The 21,083-nt window shown below is 30.6% G+C and overlaps 1 protein-coding gene across 2 annotated transcripts; it reads right to left on the bottom strand.

Annotated features, from left to right (window-relative positions):
• Window positions 1-889: 889 nt before the first annotated feature.
• Window positions 890-5,094, bottom strand: LOC111369533 (probable 1-deoxy-D-xylulose-5-phosphate synthase 2, chloroplastic). Of its 2 annotated transcripts, none has more exons than XM_022991092.1 (10): window positions 4,923-5,094; window positions 4,489-4,653; window positions 4,171-4,335; window positions 3,564-3,714; window positions 3,079-3,350; window positions 2,725-3,001; window positions 2,327-2,634; window positions 1,892-2,173; window positions 1,495-1,779; window positions 890-1,187 (listed from the first exon to the last, which is right to left on the bottom strand). In XM_022991092.1, the coding sequence occupies exons 1-10, from the start codon at window positions 5,010-5,012 to the stop codon at window positions 1,041-1,043; spliced, it is 2,142 nt and encodes a 713-aa protein (XP_022846860.1). In that variant the 5' UTR covers window positions 5,013-5,094; the 3' UTR covers window positions 890-1,040. The 2 variants fall into 2 exon arrangements, with proteins under 2 accessions (XP_022846860.1, XP_022846861.1); XM_022991093.1 differs by having other exon boundaries at window positions 2,725-2,998; window positions 4,923-5,093.
• Between the last annotated feature and the right edge of the window lie 15,989 nt (window positions 5,095-21,083).

The raw sequence follows: 21,083 nt of genomic DNA, 5'->3' as shown, positions 1-21,083 counted from the left end.
TTGTCATTCCGTCTACTATATCTTTTAATCTTTCACTTTTAAACGGCGAATGATAAGAGTAGCGAACAAGGTAACATTTTGGAAGTTCAGTGGCAATTCAATGAACTTTTAAAGTTTAGTGGCAACCGAAAAATATTTAAGAAAGTTTAGTGACATTTGAGAAATATTCGAAAAAAACTAGTGATAATTAAGATATTTAACTATAGTGATAAAACATTTTTACGATTAGACACCATTACTCATATTTAATCATTTTTCATATTTTTAGTTTCTATTATCATTCAGTACATGTTGAACTAAGACCTAGGTTGATCATGCGAGGTACCTTCTTGCTATCTATCCTCTCTTACTACTAAAAGTTATTGTTTACATGCATGTTGTTTTCTTCGAAAGATGGTTGTAACTGACTCTTGAAATGTCAAGATAGGACATGCATGTTGTTTTCTTCAAAAGATGGTCGCAACTACTCTTGCTTGGGCTCGTTTAAATGTCGATGCAGGAAACCGTTCATTGGAGAGAGTGAAAAAAATTGTCCAAAATGAAAATGTTTTAACCAATTTGCTACAATTGCCATTGATAGGATACCTTATACCTACAGTGCAATTTGTCCTCTAATGGGCTTTAGTGGATGTATGGAAAAAGGGGATTGCCATCTCAAGCTATGTGCCTTTTTACATATAGAGACTTGTTCTTGGGTCTATTCAAATAATTTTTTGAAAGTACATTATTAGATTAAAAGAAATATTAGAGGAATCTAGTTCAATGTAGCTTCCTTAAGAAGCTCTTAGAAAAGGCAGAGGTAGAACTTCATTTTTATGAAAATGCAAAGATAACTATTAATATTTCGTATTTCTAAAAAGTAATTTCTTTGGTTAGATTTAGATTTTCAGAAGTTAAATAAATAGTTCATGGAAACAGAGAATACTTTTTAGAGTGACTACACACTTGTATCTTATACTTCTAAACCGTAATAAAGAAAACCCATCATCTTATTTAGGTCTCTCTAGCTACCATACTACTAACACACAAGTTTACTATATTTATACGAAATTTACAACCTCTTTGGGCGTTCCCAGAAGTGATAAAACTGTAGCACAAATATGTCTTGAAGAGAGACCTGCTTCTTCAATCTGATCTTGAGGTGCACCCTGATCAATGTATCTATCAGGAAGTACCATTGATCTCAACTGCACTTATTCACAAATAAACCATTACAACATTGTTGAAGATTATGTTTATATGAATAAGTGAAACTCGACTCCTCTCTAACAGTTTAAACTTTTAGATGAGACGATCTGGTGAAGGACCTCATCTACATGTGAAGGACATGTTAAAGACGGTGTTTAAATGAATATGTTAGAATCCTCCATATATAATAGCTTAAACTTTTAGATGAGAGCATGTTGAAGTTAATTAAATGAACATGTGAATCCTCTCCAGCAAATTATGGTTAACCCAAAAATAAATTGCACAAGCAGAAGAAATTTTATTTACCTTAAGGGGTCCATCCAAAATGCCATGTAGAGTTAGGAAATGTGAGATATGGGATCCAAAACCTCCAATTGAACCTTCTTCAACAGTGATTAAGATTTCGTGCTCTTTGGCTAGTCTTCTGATTAGATCAGCATCCAATGGTTTGCAGAATCTTGCATCGGCTATTGTTGGCAATATGTTATGGGATTTTAGCATTTCCGCGGCTCCTAGACATTGCTGGACTACAGAACCAAATCCAAGAATTGCAACTCTATTGCCTTCTCTTAGTATCCTTCCCTTCCCAATCTGTTGAATGCTCGATTTTAAGATATGGAAATATTTACACATTCTCAATGAGATTGTGATATCTTCTTGATTGCCTAATATTATTTCCATGGTAGGAAATCCTAGTGCTCACCTCAAGTGGAGTTCCTTTGTAATCAGGAGGAAGCACTGCTCCTACGCCATTACCACGTGGAAATCTGAAGCAGCTTGGCCTGTCGTCTATGGCTGCTGCTGTTGCAACCATGTGCATAAGTTCTGCTTCGTCCGATGGAGCCATGACTATCATGTTGGGCAAACAAGCCATGTATGCCACGTCAAATGCCCCACAATGGGTAGGTCCATCTGCACCGACTAAACCAGCTCGATCCATTGCAAACCGGACAGGTAACTTTTGAAGATCGACATCATGCACCACCTACATGCACATCGTAATTTTTTAAATTTTCATTGTGAAAATCAACAACTTATGAAAATTGTGGAGGTGTCAGGCCTAATGAATCTGCCCTCCATATGAGGGGGACTGACAATCAAAGCCTTTAGATGAGGTGGTTCAACAGCTATTTCTCACCTGGTCATAACCTCGTTGTAGAAAGGACGAATAAATGGCACAGAATGGCTTAAGACCCTCGGTGGCTAAACCGGCTGCAAACGTAACAGCATGCTGTTCAGCAATACCTACATCAAAACAGCGTTCGGGGAACCTCTTCTGGAAATAATTTAGACCAGTTCCACCACCCATTGCTGCATGAATGGCCACAATCCTATTATCTGCTTCAGCTTCTTTTATCAATGACTCAGCGAAGTATTGAGTATACATAAGTGTAGGGGTTTTCGCCTTCATCTGCTTTCCTGTCTTAGGATCAAACTTAACGACTCCTGGAAAAACGTGGACACAAGAATGCATTTAGTATTCTTCAAAACCAAACCTAGTAGTATTATTTGTTTCACGATTCATTATAATCTCACCGTGCATTCTATCAGCTGCTGCCTCGGCCGGGGGATAGCCTTTTCCTTTCTCGGTTATAATATGAATTAGAACTGGCCCTGGTGCTGGCATTGTCTTTACTTTTTGGAATATGGTAACAAGATCATCGATGTTATGCCCATCCACTGGACCGATGTAATATAATCCGAGCTCCTCAAAGAAAGTAGAACCAGAAGAGCTTATCATCCCCCTTGCATACTCATCGAATTTTGCTGCAACTTCATGTGCCTGTGGTCCGATTTGCTTTGTAATGCCCTGCTAAGACATGAAATTTCCGTTATATCTCTCAAATTCAACAGTTTTGATAGAGTAACTATTAATGAAGATTGATTTACTTTTGCAGCTTCTCGAAGTTGTCTAAACTTAGGACTCGCTTGGAGCTTGCTTAAAGCTCGACTGAGGGCGCCAACAGGTGTGGCCGGGCCATCAAGTGTAGCTGTGGGCAACGAAACTTGCCTGTTGTCATTCAGTACAACAATAAGGTTAGTGTCAAGAAATCCTGCGTTGTTCAACGCCTCGTATGCTTGTCCTGCAGTCATCGCTCCGTCTCCAATAACAGAAACGACACTGTTGTCCTTCCCCAACAAATCTCTCGCCACGGCCATGCCTACCAATGTAAAATTTAAATAATTAATTCTCTCCACAATTCACCTTATTTGAGCCATGGAATTTACATTTAACGCACATTTGATATAGTACTGGACAGTACAATGGAAATACTTTTAACTTCTTTTTTTCTTTAATACTGTCGAGTTCTACCAGACATGCCAGTAACAAAAGTAGCAGAATTTCGAATTGTGAAGTATCAATGAAAATTCACCGAGTCCAGCAGAGATGCTTGTTGAACTATGGCCTGCACCAAAAGCATCATAGACACTCTCCTCTCTTTTGGGGAAGCCTGCAAGCCCAGAAGTCTTCCTAATTGTGTGCATTTTAGACCTCCTTCCAGTGAGAATTTTATGCCCATAAGCCTGCAATTTTGTTGTATATCAGTCACTTTTTTTGAGTTACCCCAGAAATTGACATCTTGGTAAAAAAAAAAAAAATGAAAAAAAAAATAAAAAATTAAACATATAGCAAAACCGAATGTTGTCACACTGATTCTACTTTTTGAAGACATAATTAATAATAATAATAATAATAAATAAATAATAATAATAATAATTTCTCTTCTCAATAACAAACTTTTAGATTGGATTGCACAACATAGTATTAGAGCAGGGAGAGGTTGAGAATTCAGATCTTGCTGTCACTCATTTATGAAAATTGTGTACTATCAAGCCTAAATTTATGAAATACATGTGAGAGACGCATTGAAGACATAATTTAAATAAGTTTGTCCGTTTCTTACAACTCAAGCTTATAGAAAAGATGATTGAAAGCTATCATATTAGTCGTGTTTAGCAGTAAAAATGAAATATATTTACCTGATGGCCAACATCCCAGATAATTTTGTCTTCAGGAGCACTGAAAACTTGGTGCAGAGCCACAGTCAATTCCACAACTCCTAAGCTTGAACTTAGATGTCCTCCTGTTTTCGATACAGTATGTACAATCTCTGCTCTAAGTTCAGCAGCTAATTTTTCGAGTTCCTGGCAGCGAAAGGAACCAAAAAACTTTTAGTCCAAAGGCAAATCTTGAGGTCCGAAGTTACCAAGGTCAAATAAAGTGAAGAGAAAGACTCTTTCTTCAGACGAGATAAAAGTGTCACAAATGAAAATCTCTAATAATGCATTAGATAATACCTTTACAGAAAGATTCTTCATATGAACTGGATAGTTAATTGTATCAAGTATTGGTGTCGGCCGCATTCCGCCTGAGAAATCTGGCTGCCAACCATATTTTTCTTTCCTTACTATGATATTTGCTTCCTCAGCTTCTGTACTACCAGCAGATGCTTTCACAAAGAACTGGAACAATATCCACGGTGTTAAAGGATAATTCACATCGAATAATGATGAAATAAATATACAACATATAAAAGCTTCAAATCTTAGTACTCAGAACCATCATAAAGCATATATACGGAACACTCTACAATAAATTTATGGTCGACTTCATGCCATAAAATTCGACAAAAGTTTATTCTATGCGCCACCCTCGTCCTTTACTCGGGTTTGAGACCAGCTATGAACTAAACTAAACAATCAAACACAAGAATATTAAGAAAAGCAATTACCAGTTTTCTTCCACCATAGTTGAACTTTTGGGCTGTCAAATATTGAAGTGTGGGATAATTCACTCTAATGGCAAGCCCTGGAGCAGCCATTTTTTATCAGATGAATTAACTGAGTGCAGAGAGAATGGCTCTCGTAGAAAGTGGTTGGCAATATGAAGAAAAATTATAATTTGAGCAATGGAGAAGCAGTTCTTATGATTTATAACAAAAAAAATAATACACATTTCCCACGAGATTGTCGGTATTCTGTAGCCGACAAAATCGGGTTGCTGCTCCATTTTGCTCTATTATACCGTGTCAACTATCGTCAGCTCGAGTTTAACTGAGCGGATAATTGATTTCAACACGTCTTATCACGTGCAAGTAATTTTTTCTTCCTTTATAACTCGGAGACAATTTTGATTGAATATCTCAATGTTACGGAGTAGGAAAATATATTTATTTAAATTGTTTTATATTTATATTCAGTAATTTTCCGAAGTAGAATAAATTTATGTTGTGTGGATGACAGGGTCTCCGAGATACACGAACAAGGACACGACAATGCATGTTTTGTTTCTAAAGAATAAGACACCAAGATGTGTATTTAAAAATAACCATCTTGAAAGATCACTCTTGTTAAAAGGAATAAGTTAAACTCTTATATGTTAGTTAATATTTTCATTCTTATTTGATATGACATTCCAACATTAGTATGCACTGGCAAGATGGTAGCTCGTTTAAATATATTTTAGAATACAAATGCTTGTTTTACTGAACTTCGAATTCTACCATTAAAATGTAAACACGTCATTTTGTACAATTGCTCGAATATCTCTAAGATCTCCATGAAGGTAAAAATTTTAAAACCGTATAAAAAATAGAACACGACATGTGACGTGTTGGAGTGTTCGACAAGGTATGATATGCGTCGACTCAAACACGGACATAATTCCTTAATAGAAATGTCCATGCACTATAGATGTCCATGTGCTTGTGATACTAATAACTGGATGAGGGACAACCATGTATTTTTGGCTGCACGTCAACTATTGCAATTCGCCAAGTAGAGTACGAAGTTGCTTAATGAAATTAAGTAAGATGTACCCATTTAATGTATTAATTAATAATGATATTTTAGTTAAGATTGAGTAAACCATGCTCTAGATTCACCATTATAGAGGAATTCTCGTAGTTTTTAATTTCTAATCTTAGTATAATGTTATCTGTTAGTTCCATAATCTGATTTTAGTTGTATTCTTTGAAGTCAATAAGGTAATAAAAAATGATGTTTTTAAGAGGTTATTCGAATACTTGTTGATATAATTGTTGAGTTTTAAAATTGTGTGTTAACTTCTAAGCCAACTCCACGTGATTTACAACTGGAAATCCACAAAAATTTAAGGTTGGTTTGCCTAGTTACCGTCCAACAATGGAGGGTGCGACGCCCCTCGGGGTATAGCCCAGTGGTGCAAAAGACATGAGTGAGGTAATCTCAGTCTTACTGGTTGCTGCAGTGTAAGGGTTCGATTCCTAAGATATGAAATTGGACTATTTGTGGGTATCAGTGTACGGACAAGCTCTTGTTTCTTGGCCTGCTGGAACACATCTCGCGATTTACCTCCCTCATGATGATCCAGAGACGGTAGAGACCTTCAAGGTGGGGGTTCAACCTTTAACAATGGAGGGTGCGACAATCGAAAAAACTCTGATACGAAGATAAATAGTATTCGAAGAGAATTCAACCAAGTTTAAACTTGTATGTAATCATATTTGCTTATCCAAGATTCCTAGTTGCCTTATATTTACCAAGAATGTTTAGAACTATCAACGATTTAATTGACAATAACTGATATTAACATGTCTTAAAATCACAAGTCTCTAGGTCGACATTCTATTTCTTCGGCTAAATTGAGTGGTTTAGAGTTCCTTGCCATTCGACGGAATGAGCTTGACCATCATCGTAGCATGAGTAGGGGCGGAACCACGGAGAACAAAAAAAATATATATTTTATGCTGGATTGAAGTCATTAGACTGATACATAGAAAAGAAATTTCATAAATTTTTACAGAGGGTATGGACTTTATCCCTCCGCTTCCGGGCAAGAATTTGATCGCTTGAGGTTAGCAATCTTTTGTGAGGATGAGGCACAACTGCACAAGCTAAGGCTTTTTTTAGCTAGGTTGTTTCTCGAATTGGTTCACATGCAGAATTTAGCATTTGTTGTCAAAGTAGCTCAATTGATCTTAAAATGTTACTTCATTTTTTCAAACAATGGTAATACAAACTAAAAGAATTTAAAAGACGTGAAGTTAATAATATCATGATAAACGTAAAGAATTCAAGAGATTTAGAGTTGAGTTTATAGTATTACACCTCGAATATAGAGCGCTTTCTACTACTTATACAAGATCAAACTCGATTGAAGTAGTAGTCTTTACAACATTTAAGAAGTTCGGTATACCATTTGTAAAAATAATAAAAATAATAAAAATAAATGAATGAATGAATGGACACATATTCTTAGATTGATGAATTTAAATTGAATTTTTCTGGATAATTGTTCACGAAAATAATATTTTGATTTAAATCATCGCAAGTGTATGGCTCGTAACAAGTAATAAAATAGAATTTAGAGTTTTGAATATCGTCCCCCAGAAATTAAGTAGCCTAATTTTATTTATCTTGGCCTTAACCGAAACAAGATTGTCAAAAGTGATTTTTTAACTTAACTAAACCCTAACCTATACTAGGTATACAAATGTGTACGACTTGAATGAATTAAAATGCAATCTGACGCTTTAGATGAACTAAAAATGCAAATTGAATGTTTGGAATGCAAATTGATGAATTCAATGAATGTATAACGCATTAGGATCACGAATCCCTCGGCAATGCTCAATTCAACCATAGTTCTATAATTTGACAACACGTTGAAATTATGAAGAATCAATGTTCCTAAATCTATTCAACAGTCTCTCTCGAGCAAAGTTGAACCTACTCTCATATACCATCAGCTAGGGATGTCAATTGGGCCGAGTCGGCTCGGCTCGTGGGCGGCTCGGGCTCGTGAAATCACGAGCCCGAGCACGAGCCGAGAGGGCCTCGTCGGGGCTCGGCTCGCCATTTAGACAAGCCACGAACCAAAAGTGAGCATTTTGGTCACTGAATAAAAGTTCAGTGACCGTTTTGGTAACCGAATTCAGTGACCAAATGGTCACTGAATTTTAATTAATTTATTTTTATTCCCCCCTTTTTTTACTATAAATACCTCATTCCTCCAAAGATTTTTTTCATATCAATTGTTCTTTCAAGATTACAACCCTCTCAACTCTCTTTTATTATATCAATTATCGAGTTTTTACTCTCTTGTGCTGCAAAATATACAATATCAATTCAATTTTTACAGTTTATTAGTTACAATTTCAATTCATCAAATTCTCAATTCTCACAATCTCACTACATTTATATTCATCTAGTCAAGATTTCATCATAAATAATCACAGAAATGGATCAACGTTCATTTGTTGAGAGCTTATTCGATATAGGATGTGAGCCATTGCTACATTATGGAGAATCGCCTAGGACGCCGCAAAACCAATTTCCAAATGAATTTGTCGATCTAAATGACATATCGATACCTGAAGATGTTCACATTCACGGTCAGGGAAGCCACACTCCAATTGATTTGGATGATATTAACATTCCCGAAACGGAACATGAAGATGAAGATCAGCAATTAAATATCCCAGATGCGAGGAGAAAGCGAAAGGTCAAAAAACAAGCAAAATGTTGGGATCACTTTAAGTTGATTTCAACAGGAAAAGTCGTTGATGGCCTTGCAGAATTTAAAACAGTATGTAAATATTGCCAACAAAGATTGGCATGGCAAAAAGGAATTGGTACCACTCATCTCAACTGCCACTACAAATCATGTGCAGCCAGAGATGGACTTCTTCCAGCTGGTCAAACACAATTACAATTTGGTAGTCCAAACGTCGGTTCTACAACTTCACCCCTATCCACGTGAGTACATTCGGAGGACGAGACTCGAACCGGAATGGTGAAATTTGTTGCCGCCACTGAGTTGCCTCTGGCTATTGCAGACAACCAATACTTCGACCCGTTCGTGAAAGAATATCTACAACCGAGGTACGATGGGGTAAGTCGAAACACTCTTCGTGCCGATACAATAAATTATTTCAATAATTAAAAACAACAATTAATTATGGATTTACAACAATATGGGGGTGTTATATCCTTAACTTCTGATATATGGAAAAGGGTTAATAAAAGAGTAAATATAGTTGCAACTGTACACTATATAGACCCACTTTGGTGCATGCATAAGAAAATTATTGCTTTTAAAATTATTAAATTTCCTCACAATGCTAATAATATATATAATGCTATTATCAGTATTGTTAGAGAATATCATTGTAAGAGTAAAATTCGATCTTTTACTTTTGATAATGCTAGTGTTAATAAGGTAGTCGTCGATAAATTGTGTAGGACACTTCAACCTGATTTTGGGGGGTATTTGTTTTATATTTGTTGTGTGTGTCATATATCTTGAATTTAATTTTGTAAGATGGTTTAAAACATATAAAGGATAAACTACAAAGGATTAGGAATGCATTAATATATATTATGATATCTCTTAGTAGAAAACAAGCATTTGAAGATTTTTGTGTTGAACTAGGGGTGATGGCTGCTAAAACATTTGTTAGCGACGTAGGTCATAGATGTAACTCTACATACTTGCTATTAAAATCATGTGAAGGTTTCGAAAATTTAATAACTGACTTTTGTAACAATAGACATGTTAGAAGTGATGACGATGGTATGTTAAATAAATTCGATTGGATTTTAGCTTTGAAAGTTAAACGATTTTTGACATTTTTTTATGAGACCACAAAAATTTTATTCGACGTTTATTATCCCACAAGCTATATGGTGTTTGAACGCCTTTATATAATTGCAAGAACATTCAATAAATATAAAATTGATCCTACTTTTAGTGAAATTTTAATTGCTATGGAATTAAAGTTTAAAAAATATTGGGAAGAACTGCCAATATTATTTCCTTTAACACGCGCAATGGACCCCGATATAATATTTCGAGAACTAAATACGTAATTGATCAAATCAATAAAGCTTTAATTCTTGATACACCTATCACCTATAAGAATTTAGAGCAAATATTATGTGGAATGTATGATTTATATGAGGAAAGAATGGGTGCGAATGTTAGTCGCGTACCCTCTGCTGCACCTACTCCTTTTGCTGAAATTGAAGAAGATGCTGCAGAAATAATGAATTTATTTCAGGGCATTAATACATTTAGATATGATGCAACTGCAATGTGTCCATCTAGTGCCATGTCGTCTACATCTGCATCTCATCAAACATCGGCCGAAACTCAAAATGCGATGCCTGCCGAATTAATTGATTATTTCAATCATAATATGCCAACAGACAGAACAATTAAAAAAACTTCAGAAGAAGTAATTGAATTCTGGCGAAAGTATGAAAGACGTTGGCTAATTGTTTTTGCAATTGCGAAAGATCTATTGACACCTCCGGTTTGCACTATTGCTTCGGAGTCTGCTTTTAGTGCAGGTAAAAGGGTTTTGACCAATGTCAGGAGCTGACTGAAAGAAGATGTTTTGAAAGCGTTAATGTGTGAGAAGGATTGGCAGGACGCTCATTTTCGACTACAAGATAAATACGCTGAAATTGCATGTCGTCAGGTAAGTGATATTTGATTTAATTATATTAATCAAGTTTTTTTTTATTTTTTAATCGTTAAATTTAATTTTCTTTAAAAAATTGTACACGTTACAACAAGTTGTTCGTGTACAATTTTTAACTCCGCCTACTTAAAATTGACGTAGCCGGTCCCAAACCCGAATAAAGGAGGAGGGTTTACGTTTTATTAACTTTAAAAAGAAATCAAAAAAATATAGTTTTTGTAAATGTATTTCAAAAAATAATTCGTTTTCATTATATAAATATTTTATAGTTTATAAAAAGTATTACAAATTACAATATGATATAAATAAAAACTTGTTTTCGTTAAATTATTTGTATTTTTTAACACTTTTTATTTTTAAAACTCTATTCTTTTTAACACTTTTTATTGTTAAAACTCTATTCTTTATTAACTTTAAAAAGAAATCAAAAAAATATATTTTTTGTAAATGTATTTCAAAAAATAATTCATTTTCATTATATAAATATTTTATACTTTATAAAAAGTATTACAAATTACAATATGATATAAATAAGAAAAATAAAAACTTGTTTTCGTTAAATTATTTGTATTTTTTAACACTTTTTATTTTTAAAACTCTATTCTTTTAATAAATAAATAAAAGACGAACCCACGAGCCGAAGCTCGGCTCGACCCAAGAGCTCGTGGGCCGAGCTGAGCTCGCCCAATTTCAACAAGCCGAGCCCGCGCTCGGCTTGCCACGAGCACGAGCCGAGCTCATGGCATTAAGGGCCCAGCTGGCTCGGCTCGGCCCATTGCCAACCCTACCATCAGCCCATATCTCTATGACGGGTACAAATAAACAAGAATGCATGTAATTTTGTGAGCACTTAACGATTCACGCAGAGCATAAAGATATATCAACATCCCCTCTCGGACTCTACGATGATTTATACCTTATTGAACTTATTTCTCTTCTCTCGAATGCAAAAAATAGATCACCACACTCACACAATTACGAGCCTAATAATTAAAACACGTGATTTTTTCTAACTTTGATATAGATATTCCTATTAGCCAACTAATACATTCACCTTTTCAATGTGCGTGTTTAACCTTTATTTAAAAAAAATAAAAAATAAAAAATAAAAAATTAGAAATGTTACTTTTAAGCAAAATTAAAAATACCTTCGATTAGGTTTGCATTATAGTTGTATATAATTTTTTGGCAGCATATGTATGTAATATTTTAAAATAATATTTAATTGTTTGTATTATGATTAGTCACTCAATAAATTTTAGATAGGTATATACTTTATTTAAAAGAATTAACTGTTTATACTATGATTAGTCGCTCCATATATATAATAGTCTGTCAAATGTAGGAAACTGCTAATAAGGCGACAAAGGACTCGGTGCATGTTGGACAAAGTTTAAAATATATATTAATTAAGCTTATCTATAAGTAAATATGTACTAAATAAATAAGTTTTATGTAAACTAAAGTTGAAAATAAAAGTCATTAATGGATTTTTTTTACTTTTTTATTTTTCCATCTCTTGTAAACGATGACTATAGATGTGTAGATTCACGGACATGGATACATTATTGAAATACGACATGATACGGAAATGCTGATATCGAAACGTGATTTTTCAAAAGAGTATTATTTCAAAATTTACATTTATCTATTATATTTTTTATTTAATTTTATACTTTTAATATACAATATGGCAAATGGCATGTCGAACAATTATCTGAGTGTTCCAAAAGTATCCATCCCACATAGAAAAATTCAAAAATATATAAAAATAGGATATGGAAAGTATCGTACACGTGGTTTGTGAGTGTTGAAGAAGTGTGAGTATTGTATCGTATTTGTGTCGCATATCCATGTTCGTGCATCTTAGCATCTATTGCTATCTTATACAAAATAATGGTACCACTCTAGTAATATATTTTCTCCGAAGGGTGGCCAAAAAAAATTGTACTTTTAAAATTAAGCTTGGCTAAAGACTCATGTCGAACACGGATGCACAACTCTTAAAATATCTTTTCTCCATAGCATGGCAAACCAAAAATATGCTTTTAATTTTAAGCTTGGCCAAAATCTCGTGTTGGACACGAACGCACCACTCTATTAATATCTTTTCTCCAAAGGGTGCGAACAAAAGAACCTTGTACCTTCAACCTACCCAAATTTTGGAACAAAGTTTGGCATTGATAATTTTTTTTCCTTTCCTTTTCATTGTTTGAATATCAAGAAAATGTCCCCTCTGCTGGATGTTACCTAAATCAAGAGCTAAGATAAGGACGGAAATGTAAACAATTAAAATTAACCTTCCTACGAGGCTCCAACAAGTTAGGTTCTGCTCAGCAAAGATCGATCAAGTTTACTAAAAATTTCAAAATGGTTATTGAAGTAATTATTCTTGTCATAGTCTCTAAAGTTTTTAATCGTTATACCAATAGTCACTCAACTAAATTTTTTATCCTCAAATCTTACATATCATTGTTAAATTCCAACGTGGACAGAAACAACGATAACTAGTACGTCATATCAGACAATATCATGTTGATTACTGGTAAAAGTGTACTCGTTAAACAGTTTCTCCACGTTTGTTTGATTTTAAGAAGTATTGATTGGATTAAAAAAGGTATCTTACTCGTGATCGACGTTTAGGCTTCACAGATAGTTTCATGCTTGTCCAATGCTTTCCTGATCGATCAATTGTTATATCGGCGATGACTCCACTCGCCATGCATGTAATCATGATCCAAGGAAATTTCTTCACCTTTAAATTCAATCATTGACAAGGTTTAAAGAAAGGGCGTGTAACTGATAAAGAATCGATTCCAAACAACAATGCTAGTAGAATGGAAAAAATCACTTCTCTTTTCATTAATGAAACCTGCCAGTTATTATGAACTCGAATCAAAAAGACAAAAGAATTGGACTTCTTGTTCAAAAGAATAGTGTAAACTTCACGTTTTTGCTGACGAATTTTTGAAGGTGCGACATATTTTATCTTTTGTTTCACGTTGTGTTCTAGTTAATGATGTTTGTGTACACGTTGAAGTTGAACAAAGACGTGTAGAATTTTAGTTTAATATTTCTAACCGAGTGACAGTTAGTGTAATTGATAAAAAGTTGAGCGACCACTACTGTGAGAATATTACTTCAATAACCATTTAAAATTTAACAGAAATATATCAAGATTTAAATATGTTGATAAAACTTTATGAATAATATTTGTAAGCATTATTGATGAACAATAGTCCATATGACGTAAGCTCGCTATCACATTCTTCAATTTTAATATATTGGAGAATGTTATATAGTCTCCACTGTCACATAGATTGTTTTTCATCAACAATACTTAGAAATAGTATTACTCAAATTTTATAGTACTTCCCCTACCTACCCAAAATAACAATTTCTCGAAAAATCAAATAATATCCTAACGTGATTCTAAAATTATCGAAGACCCAATAATATTTTGAAAAATTAGAAAGTAGGGTTGGGCAAGCAAAAAGTTGCAAGAACTCTTTTCATATTTTAATGTGAAGCGTGGTGCACGCAGCATGTTTAATTATGTGTGGGGGCAATGTGAGGCACATTTGAGCACTGCATAGGACATGCATTTGCATATTACAAGTGCATGAAAATCCCACGAGAACATATATATAATCAATTGTATACAAATGTTAAAATCCCCAACTAGAATATGAATTATTGGAAGTTTGTACTATTTAAAAAAAATATATATATATATATATATATATATATATATATATATTGAAACGTGTGATTCGAAAGTTGATAAAAGTTATGAGTTTCATAAAATGTATTATTAAAATTAAATGTTAATTTTTATCAACTTCTTTAGCTAAATCGAATAGGGCATTACATTTGGCACCTACTTAATTTTGCTCGGGTTGATAGATAGGTCAATTTCCATGTGTTATATATTGTTTAAAAAAAAAAAAATATATATATATATATATATATATTGAAACGTGTGATTCGAAAGTTGATAAAAGTTATGAGTTTCATAAAATGTATTATTAAAATTAAATGTTAATTTTTATCAACTTCTTTAGCTAAATCGAATAGGGCATTACATTTGGCACCTACTTAATTTTGCTCGGGTTGATAGATAGGTCAATTTCCATGTGTTATATATTGTTTAAAAATTACTTAAATTCAGTGTTAATTTTCTTATGATTTGGACTAAACATGACCTCTTTATCACTTTGTGATTCATGTTCTATTACATATGTTAGAACATATGGACCATATTGAGTCATTTTCTTACATAAATATCTGAGTTTTCAAACCTGACTTTGTCCTTACTGAGAATGTTACACATTCCCTCAGAAGAGGGAAATATAGGAAATAACATTTTCAAAAGGTTACTTTTTCAAAATGACCCTTAGGCAATTTATATACCAAAAATACCCTCCATTTGGATATTACATAACAAGGCATCATAATATAGAAATTTTCTATTTTAGTTTTTAAAATTAAATATTGGTTGAAATTTGATTTGATTTATTTGATTAATATTTTTATTTGATTTAATTGATTTTTGTTAGCTCTAAGTAGCCCCCTATAATGGTATCAGAGCCATAGAGATCATGAAAATTAAAATAAGAAAAATAAATAATTATTGGTGTTTAGAAGAAGAAAAATGTAGTTATATATTTTTAAAACATATTCATAATAAATTAAAAATAATGAATTTGACAATAATTAAAGAACTTCCTAAAGAAATAAAGGAACAAATATTAGAAAAATTAATAATAGAAAAAATAAAAGATATTTATATACATGAAAAAAGTATTAATATATATGAAGATGAAGAAAATAATTTATATTATAAAGAAAAATATAAGTACAATTGATAATACACATCAAAAATTGAATAAATTACTTTTAAAAATGGATAAAATACAAGAAGAAATAAGAAATATAATGTTAATATCAAAAGGAATGAGAATACCAATTAATAGACAATTAACAAAATTAAAATGTGAAAGACTAAGACTTGAGAGCAAATATTTTACTATAGTAAAAGAAGAATTAGTAGATCCAGATACAGCTGAAAGAAGATTTGGAAAAATAATAGATAAAAAAGAAGATAAAATATGCAAATTAACTTATGAGTTAGAAATAAGAAAAAATTAAGATGTCAATAAGTGAATATATTGAAGAATTTAAATTATTAATAAAAATGTTAATAAATGATGTACAAGATTTTAGAAATGAAGTAAAAGAAACAAGAAATGATATAAATATATTAAAAATTGAGATTAGAGAATTAAAAGAAAATAATAAGAATAAAGATAAGAAAATAAATAAAAAACTTATAGAGAAAGAAATGACTCGAATAGGAAAGAAATATATAGAAAAGAAAATATAGTAATAGAAACAGGAAGTATGGATGATGAATTTAGAAAGAATATATTACCAAAAATACTAGAAGGTGAAGAAGAATCTAGAGAAAAATTATTAAGAAAATTAAAAGTAGAAAAAAAAAGATGAGTGAAGAATTAGATTTACTAATAGAAAATTTTGATCAATTAAACTTAACTGATATAAGTGAATACCAAGTTTTAATGAATACTGGAGGAGTACATAATCCAGTAGGAACCTCTAAACAAGAATTACATGACACAGATGAAAACTATGCACCTATATATAATAAACCATAGAGACAATTCTATAATAAAGTAAGAGATAGACAACCACCTAAAGGAAATAAATATAAAGATAGGTTTGAATTAAATGATAATTATGATAAACCAATTAATCATGGAGGAACAAAACTAGATTTAAATTGTAAAATAGATACTAAAAAGCCTTATTAACTTGGGCAGATTCGATGATATTATTCTTTTTATATAACAAAGATGACACATGGAAAAATACTAAAAGAAGAATAGATTTCTTAATAGCATCCTTTGAAGGAGATGTTAGAAATTGGTGGGAAGGAATAAGCAATGATACAAAAACATTAATAAAAAGAAATGTACAAACAGAAATAATCAAATTAGATAGATAAGTTATAGAAAAATTAGTGAAATTTATTTAAGATGAATTTCTAGGAGAAAATTGGATAAGAAATGATGATGATGAATCAATAAGAGAAAAAGATAATGCTAGAATAAAATTAATAAACTTAACAATATGTATATGTGTAAAATTAAAGAATATATTTGTGAATTTAAAAATTACTATTATGTTCAATTTTATAGTAATGAAAATCAAGAAGTATACCAAGACATGTATTGTAATAAGTTACCAGGTTCATGGGGAATATATTTTAAAATAGAGATTTGAAAAATATGTTAGAGGTAATACTGGAATACCTAAAACTTTAGGTTCAAGAATAAAATTTTTATTCGAAAGACTTGCATATATATGTCAACAAAGACAATTAATGAAAAAATCAGAAAAATTAACTAAAATATGTTGTGAAAATATGGAAACTCCTGTGCAATGGGGATGTAATCCTGAAAAAAGAATTAATAAAAGAAAATATAAGAATAAAAAGTTTAAAAAATTTAGAAATTTTAATAAAAAAATATATAAAACCTAGAAGAATGTATTACAAAAGAAAAAATAACTCATATAATCAACAAAAGAATAAAAATAAAAGTCAATGTAAATGTTGGAATTATGGAGAAATATGCCATATAAGCCCTGATTGTGATAAAAAGAAAGTTAGAGTATTATAAAAAGAATATTTAGAAATAAAAGATGAATTAAGAGTGTGTTTGATTGGTATGGAAAATATAACCTAGAAAAGAAAATATTTTCCATCTTTTGTGGAAAATAAAAACCACCTCTACCCAAGGAAAATATTTTCCTTAAAAACAAGGAAAATTATACATATTTTCAAAAGTTGGAAAATATTTTCCATGGAAAAAAATAGCAATCAAACACTTCAAGTAGAAATTTGGGTGGAAAATTGATATTTTCCATGGAAAATAAATGTAATCAAACACACCCTAAGTGAAATATCAGATATTGAAGAATACTATGACCAAGAAGTATATATAAGAAAAATAGAAAATGATGAATAAGGATTTGAATAAAGAGATTGAAGAAATAGAAAGTAATAATATAAATATACAAGAATATGAAGGAATAGAAGGATATGGGTTAAAAGTCACTTTTGATAATAACAAGTTTAGAAAATTACAAAAATTATTGTTAGACTTAAAAATAAGAAAATTGGAAGTCTTTAATAGAATTTGGAAAAGAGAAAGATTAACAATAAATGAATATTACAAAATAGAAAAAACCATAGATGTAAGAACAATTTATGGACAACATAAATTAAATCTTTTAACAAAAAATACAGTTGATGAACTAACAAAGATTAGTAAAAAATAAAGTGAAAAAATTCAATATGTTTATTTAGCAAGAATACAAATAATGTTTAAATCACTATTTACAGAAAGGATATATTCACCCTTAACTATAACTTTACATGATGGAAGAATAATAAATTTAAAAGATAGTCATTTAGAAACAATAAAAGGAAATTTAGAATATCAAAAAATTATGTTTACATATTATCCAAAATATTGTATATCATTAAAAGATAGAAATTTTAATGAAGTTTTAGGACTACATTTCAAATTTCATAGAGATGATATTATGCAACCAGGTAATCAAATTATAACTATAGAATATAGAGTTTTATACACATTTACCAATTCTAATTATGAGAATATTTGTTCTAATAAACCATATATTGAAATTTATAAAGAATGTAAAGATATTAGTAAAATAATAGAATCAAATAAACAAATAAGTTTAATTCCAAAAGAATATAAATTTAGTATAGCAAAAAATAAACCTGAAATAACAGAATTAAATGAAGAAGAATGTTCTAATAACATAACACTTAAGGATGGAAAATTAATTAAAAGATCAAAAAAATTTTAAATACATAATAAAAATCAGTTAGAAGAAATCAACAAAATAAAAGAAGTAAAACTGTATAGGAATGCTGGAAACATAAAAATAGAAGGAGAATATTATAATGGAAGAGAAAATATAAATGGATCAAATATATTAATAAATACATGAGTTAGTGAATGTCATATAACTTCGATTAGAAACAAAGGACTAATAACTCATAAAATTGAACCATATAAGTATGTAAATTTTGATGGACAAGTACATATAACAGATTTAGAAGTTAAGATACCAATAAAAATAAGAGAAATAAATCTTTTAGTACCATGTTACATAAATAGAAGTATGGATATAAACCCTCATATACTTTTGAGAATGAGTTTTCTAAACGGATTAGAAGATTATAGTATAAAAAGAGAAGGATTATGTAAAAAGAATTAGATGAATAATCAGATAAGTTTCTCATTAGCTGTGTATATACAAATTACTATTGTAGAAACAAATATAACAACTTATGCTTTAATAGATACAAGAGTGATATAACAATATTGAAAAGTTTTTTAATAAAATCATGGAATAATAATAGTACTATAAAAATACCTGGTGTTACAGGAGAAAGTACTCAAATAATTAATAGTGCTGATAAAGTTAATATAATTCTTGAAAGTAAACAAGTAAAAATAAATAAAATTTATAAATATGATAAATTAGAATGTGATATATTATTAGGAAATGATTTTATATAACAATTTCAATAATATAAACAAAATAATTATATGATAATGCTACAAACACCTTGTGGACACTTATTAAAAATTCCTAGAGAATTTAAACCTTATAGAGTTCAGCCAACCCAGCGTGGTGATAAATGGGAGAAAAAATCAATTCTTAATAATGAAATAAAAAAATAAAAGAATATTATATAAAATGTTCTAAAAACAGGAATCGAAATAAATAGAGAAAAAATCATTAAATAATTAGAAAAGGTTTATGGAGAAAATTCATTATTATTTTGGAAACCACATCATTTAAAAGCTAAAATAGAATTAACAGAAAATGTTATTATAAGAGTAAGATCAATGATGTATACAATAGAAGATACACAAGAATTTAAAGACCAGATAAAAGAATTATTAGAGCTAAAACTTATTAGACCTAGTAATGCACCCCATAGTAGTCCAACCTTTATGGTTATAAAACACTCTGAACAATTTAGAGGAAAGCTAGAATGGTTATAAATTATAAAGAATTAAACAAATATACTAAATTTGATGGTTACTTTCTACCAAATAAAGAAGTACTAATAAATCTTGTAAGAGGAAAATAATATTATTCTAAATTTGATTGTAAATCAGGATTTTTGCAAGTAAAAATGGAAGAAGATAGTATACAATATACTGCATTTAGCACACATCAAGAAAAATATGAATTGTTAGTTATGTCATTTGGTTTGAAAAATACACCACAAATATATTAAAGAAAGATGGATAATATATTTAAAAAGTTTAATGAATTTCTAATAGTTTATATTGATGATATACTAATATGTTCTAATAGTAAAGAAGAGCATAGAAATCATTTAATCTAATTTATTAATGAATGCAAAAAGGAAGGAATTGTACTATCTAAAAAGAAATTTATAATTGAAAAACAAGAGATAGACTTTCTTGGATTATTAATAGATAAAAGAGGGATAAAATTACAGATTCATATATCCAAAAAGATATAAAGTTTTCCAGATAAATTAGAATTCAAGGAACAAATTCAAAATTTTGTTTAGGATATTTAAATTATACAGAGGATTTATTGAAAATCTTTCTAAAAAAAAGACATAAAATCCAAGTTTTAATTAGAAAAACAAATATTAAGGAATGGAATGAAGAACATACAGAAATAGTTAAATCATTAAAAGAAGAATACAAAAATTTACCAAAAATAAGATTACCAGATAAAAAAGATAATTTGATTGTTAATACTGATACTTCAGATAAATATTGAGCAGCAATATTAAAAATAGATCTCAATGAAATTTGTAGATACTCAAGTGGAACCTTTAACCAAGCAGAAATAAATTATACTATTCATGAAAAAGAATTACTAGCAATTAGTAAAGGAATAAAAAAGTTCTCATTGTTTTTATTATTCAAGAAATTTATTGTTAAAACTGATAATTCTCAAGTTGCAGGATTAGTCAGGAATAAGTTACCCTCAGAACCACAATACAAAAGGTTTCATATATGGTAAGTTTATTTAGCATTTTATAATTTTGATAGTCCATATTAAAGGATTAATAATTTTCTTGCAGATTTTCTCAGCAGAAACATAGAATTTGCTGATAGATAAAGTCAAGGCTATGGAGTTATACCAATCTATTATACATATACAAGAAGGAAAAATTTTCTTAAAAAAGAATCTGAAGATATAAGTTTTGGAGCAACCCAAATCTCAGAGATGTTCAACTCAAATATGAAAATATTGTTAAATATCACTACTGAGCATCATAAATATGTTATAGAACTCAAAAATCAA

The sequence above is a fragment of the Olea europaea genome, chromosome 20, assembly GCF_002742605.1.
Source record: "Olea europaea var. sylvestris chromosome 20, O_europaea_v1, whole genome shotgun sequence".
Taxonomy (NCBI): domain Eukaryota; kingdom Viridiplantae; phylum Streptophyta; class Magnoliopsida; order Lamiales; family Oleaceae; genus Olea; species Olea europaea.
This window is presented reverse-complemented; position numbering and strand designations above follow the sequence as displayed.

Excerpts from the sequence above, each read along its gene's own strand:
- LOC111369533 (XM_022991092.1), bottom strand. The coding sequence starts at position 5,012 with ATGGCTGCTCCAGGGCTTGCCATTAGAGTGAATTATCCCACACTTCAA. Across the intron at positions 2,174-2,326 it reads TACAACGAGGTTATGACCAG|GTGGTGCATGATGTCGATCT; the intron begins GTGAGAAATAGC and ends ATGTGCATGTAG. Across the intron at positions 1,780-1,891 it reads ACAAAGGAACTCCACTTGAG|ATTGGGAAGGGAAGGATACT; the intron begins GTGAGCACTAGG and ends AGCATTCAACAG.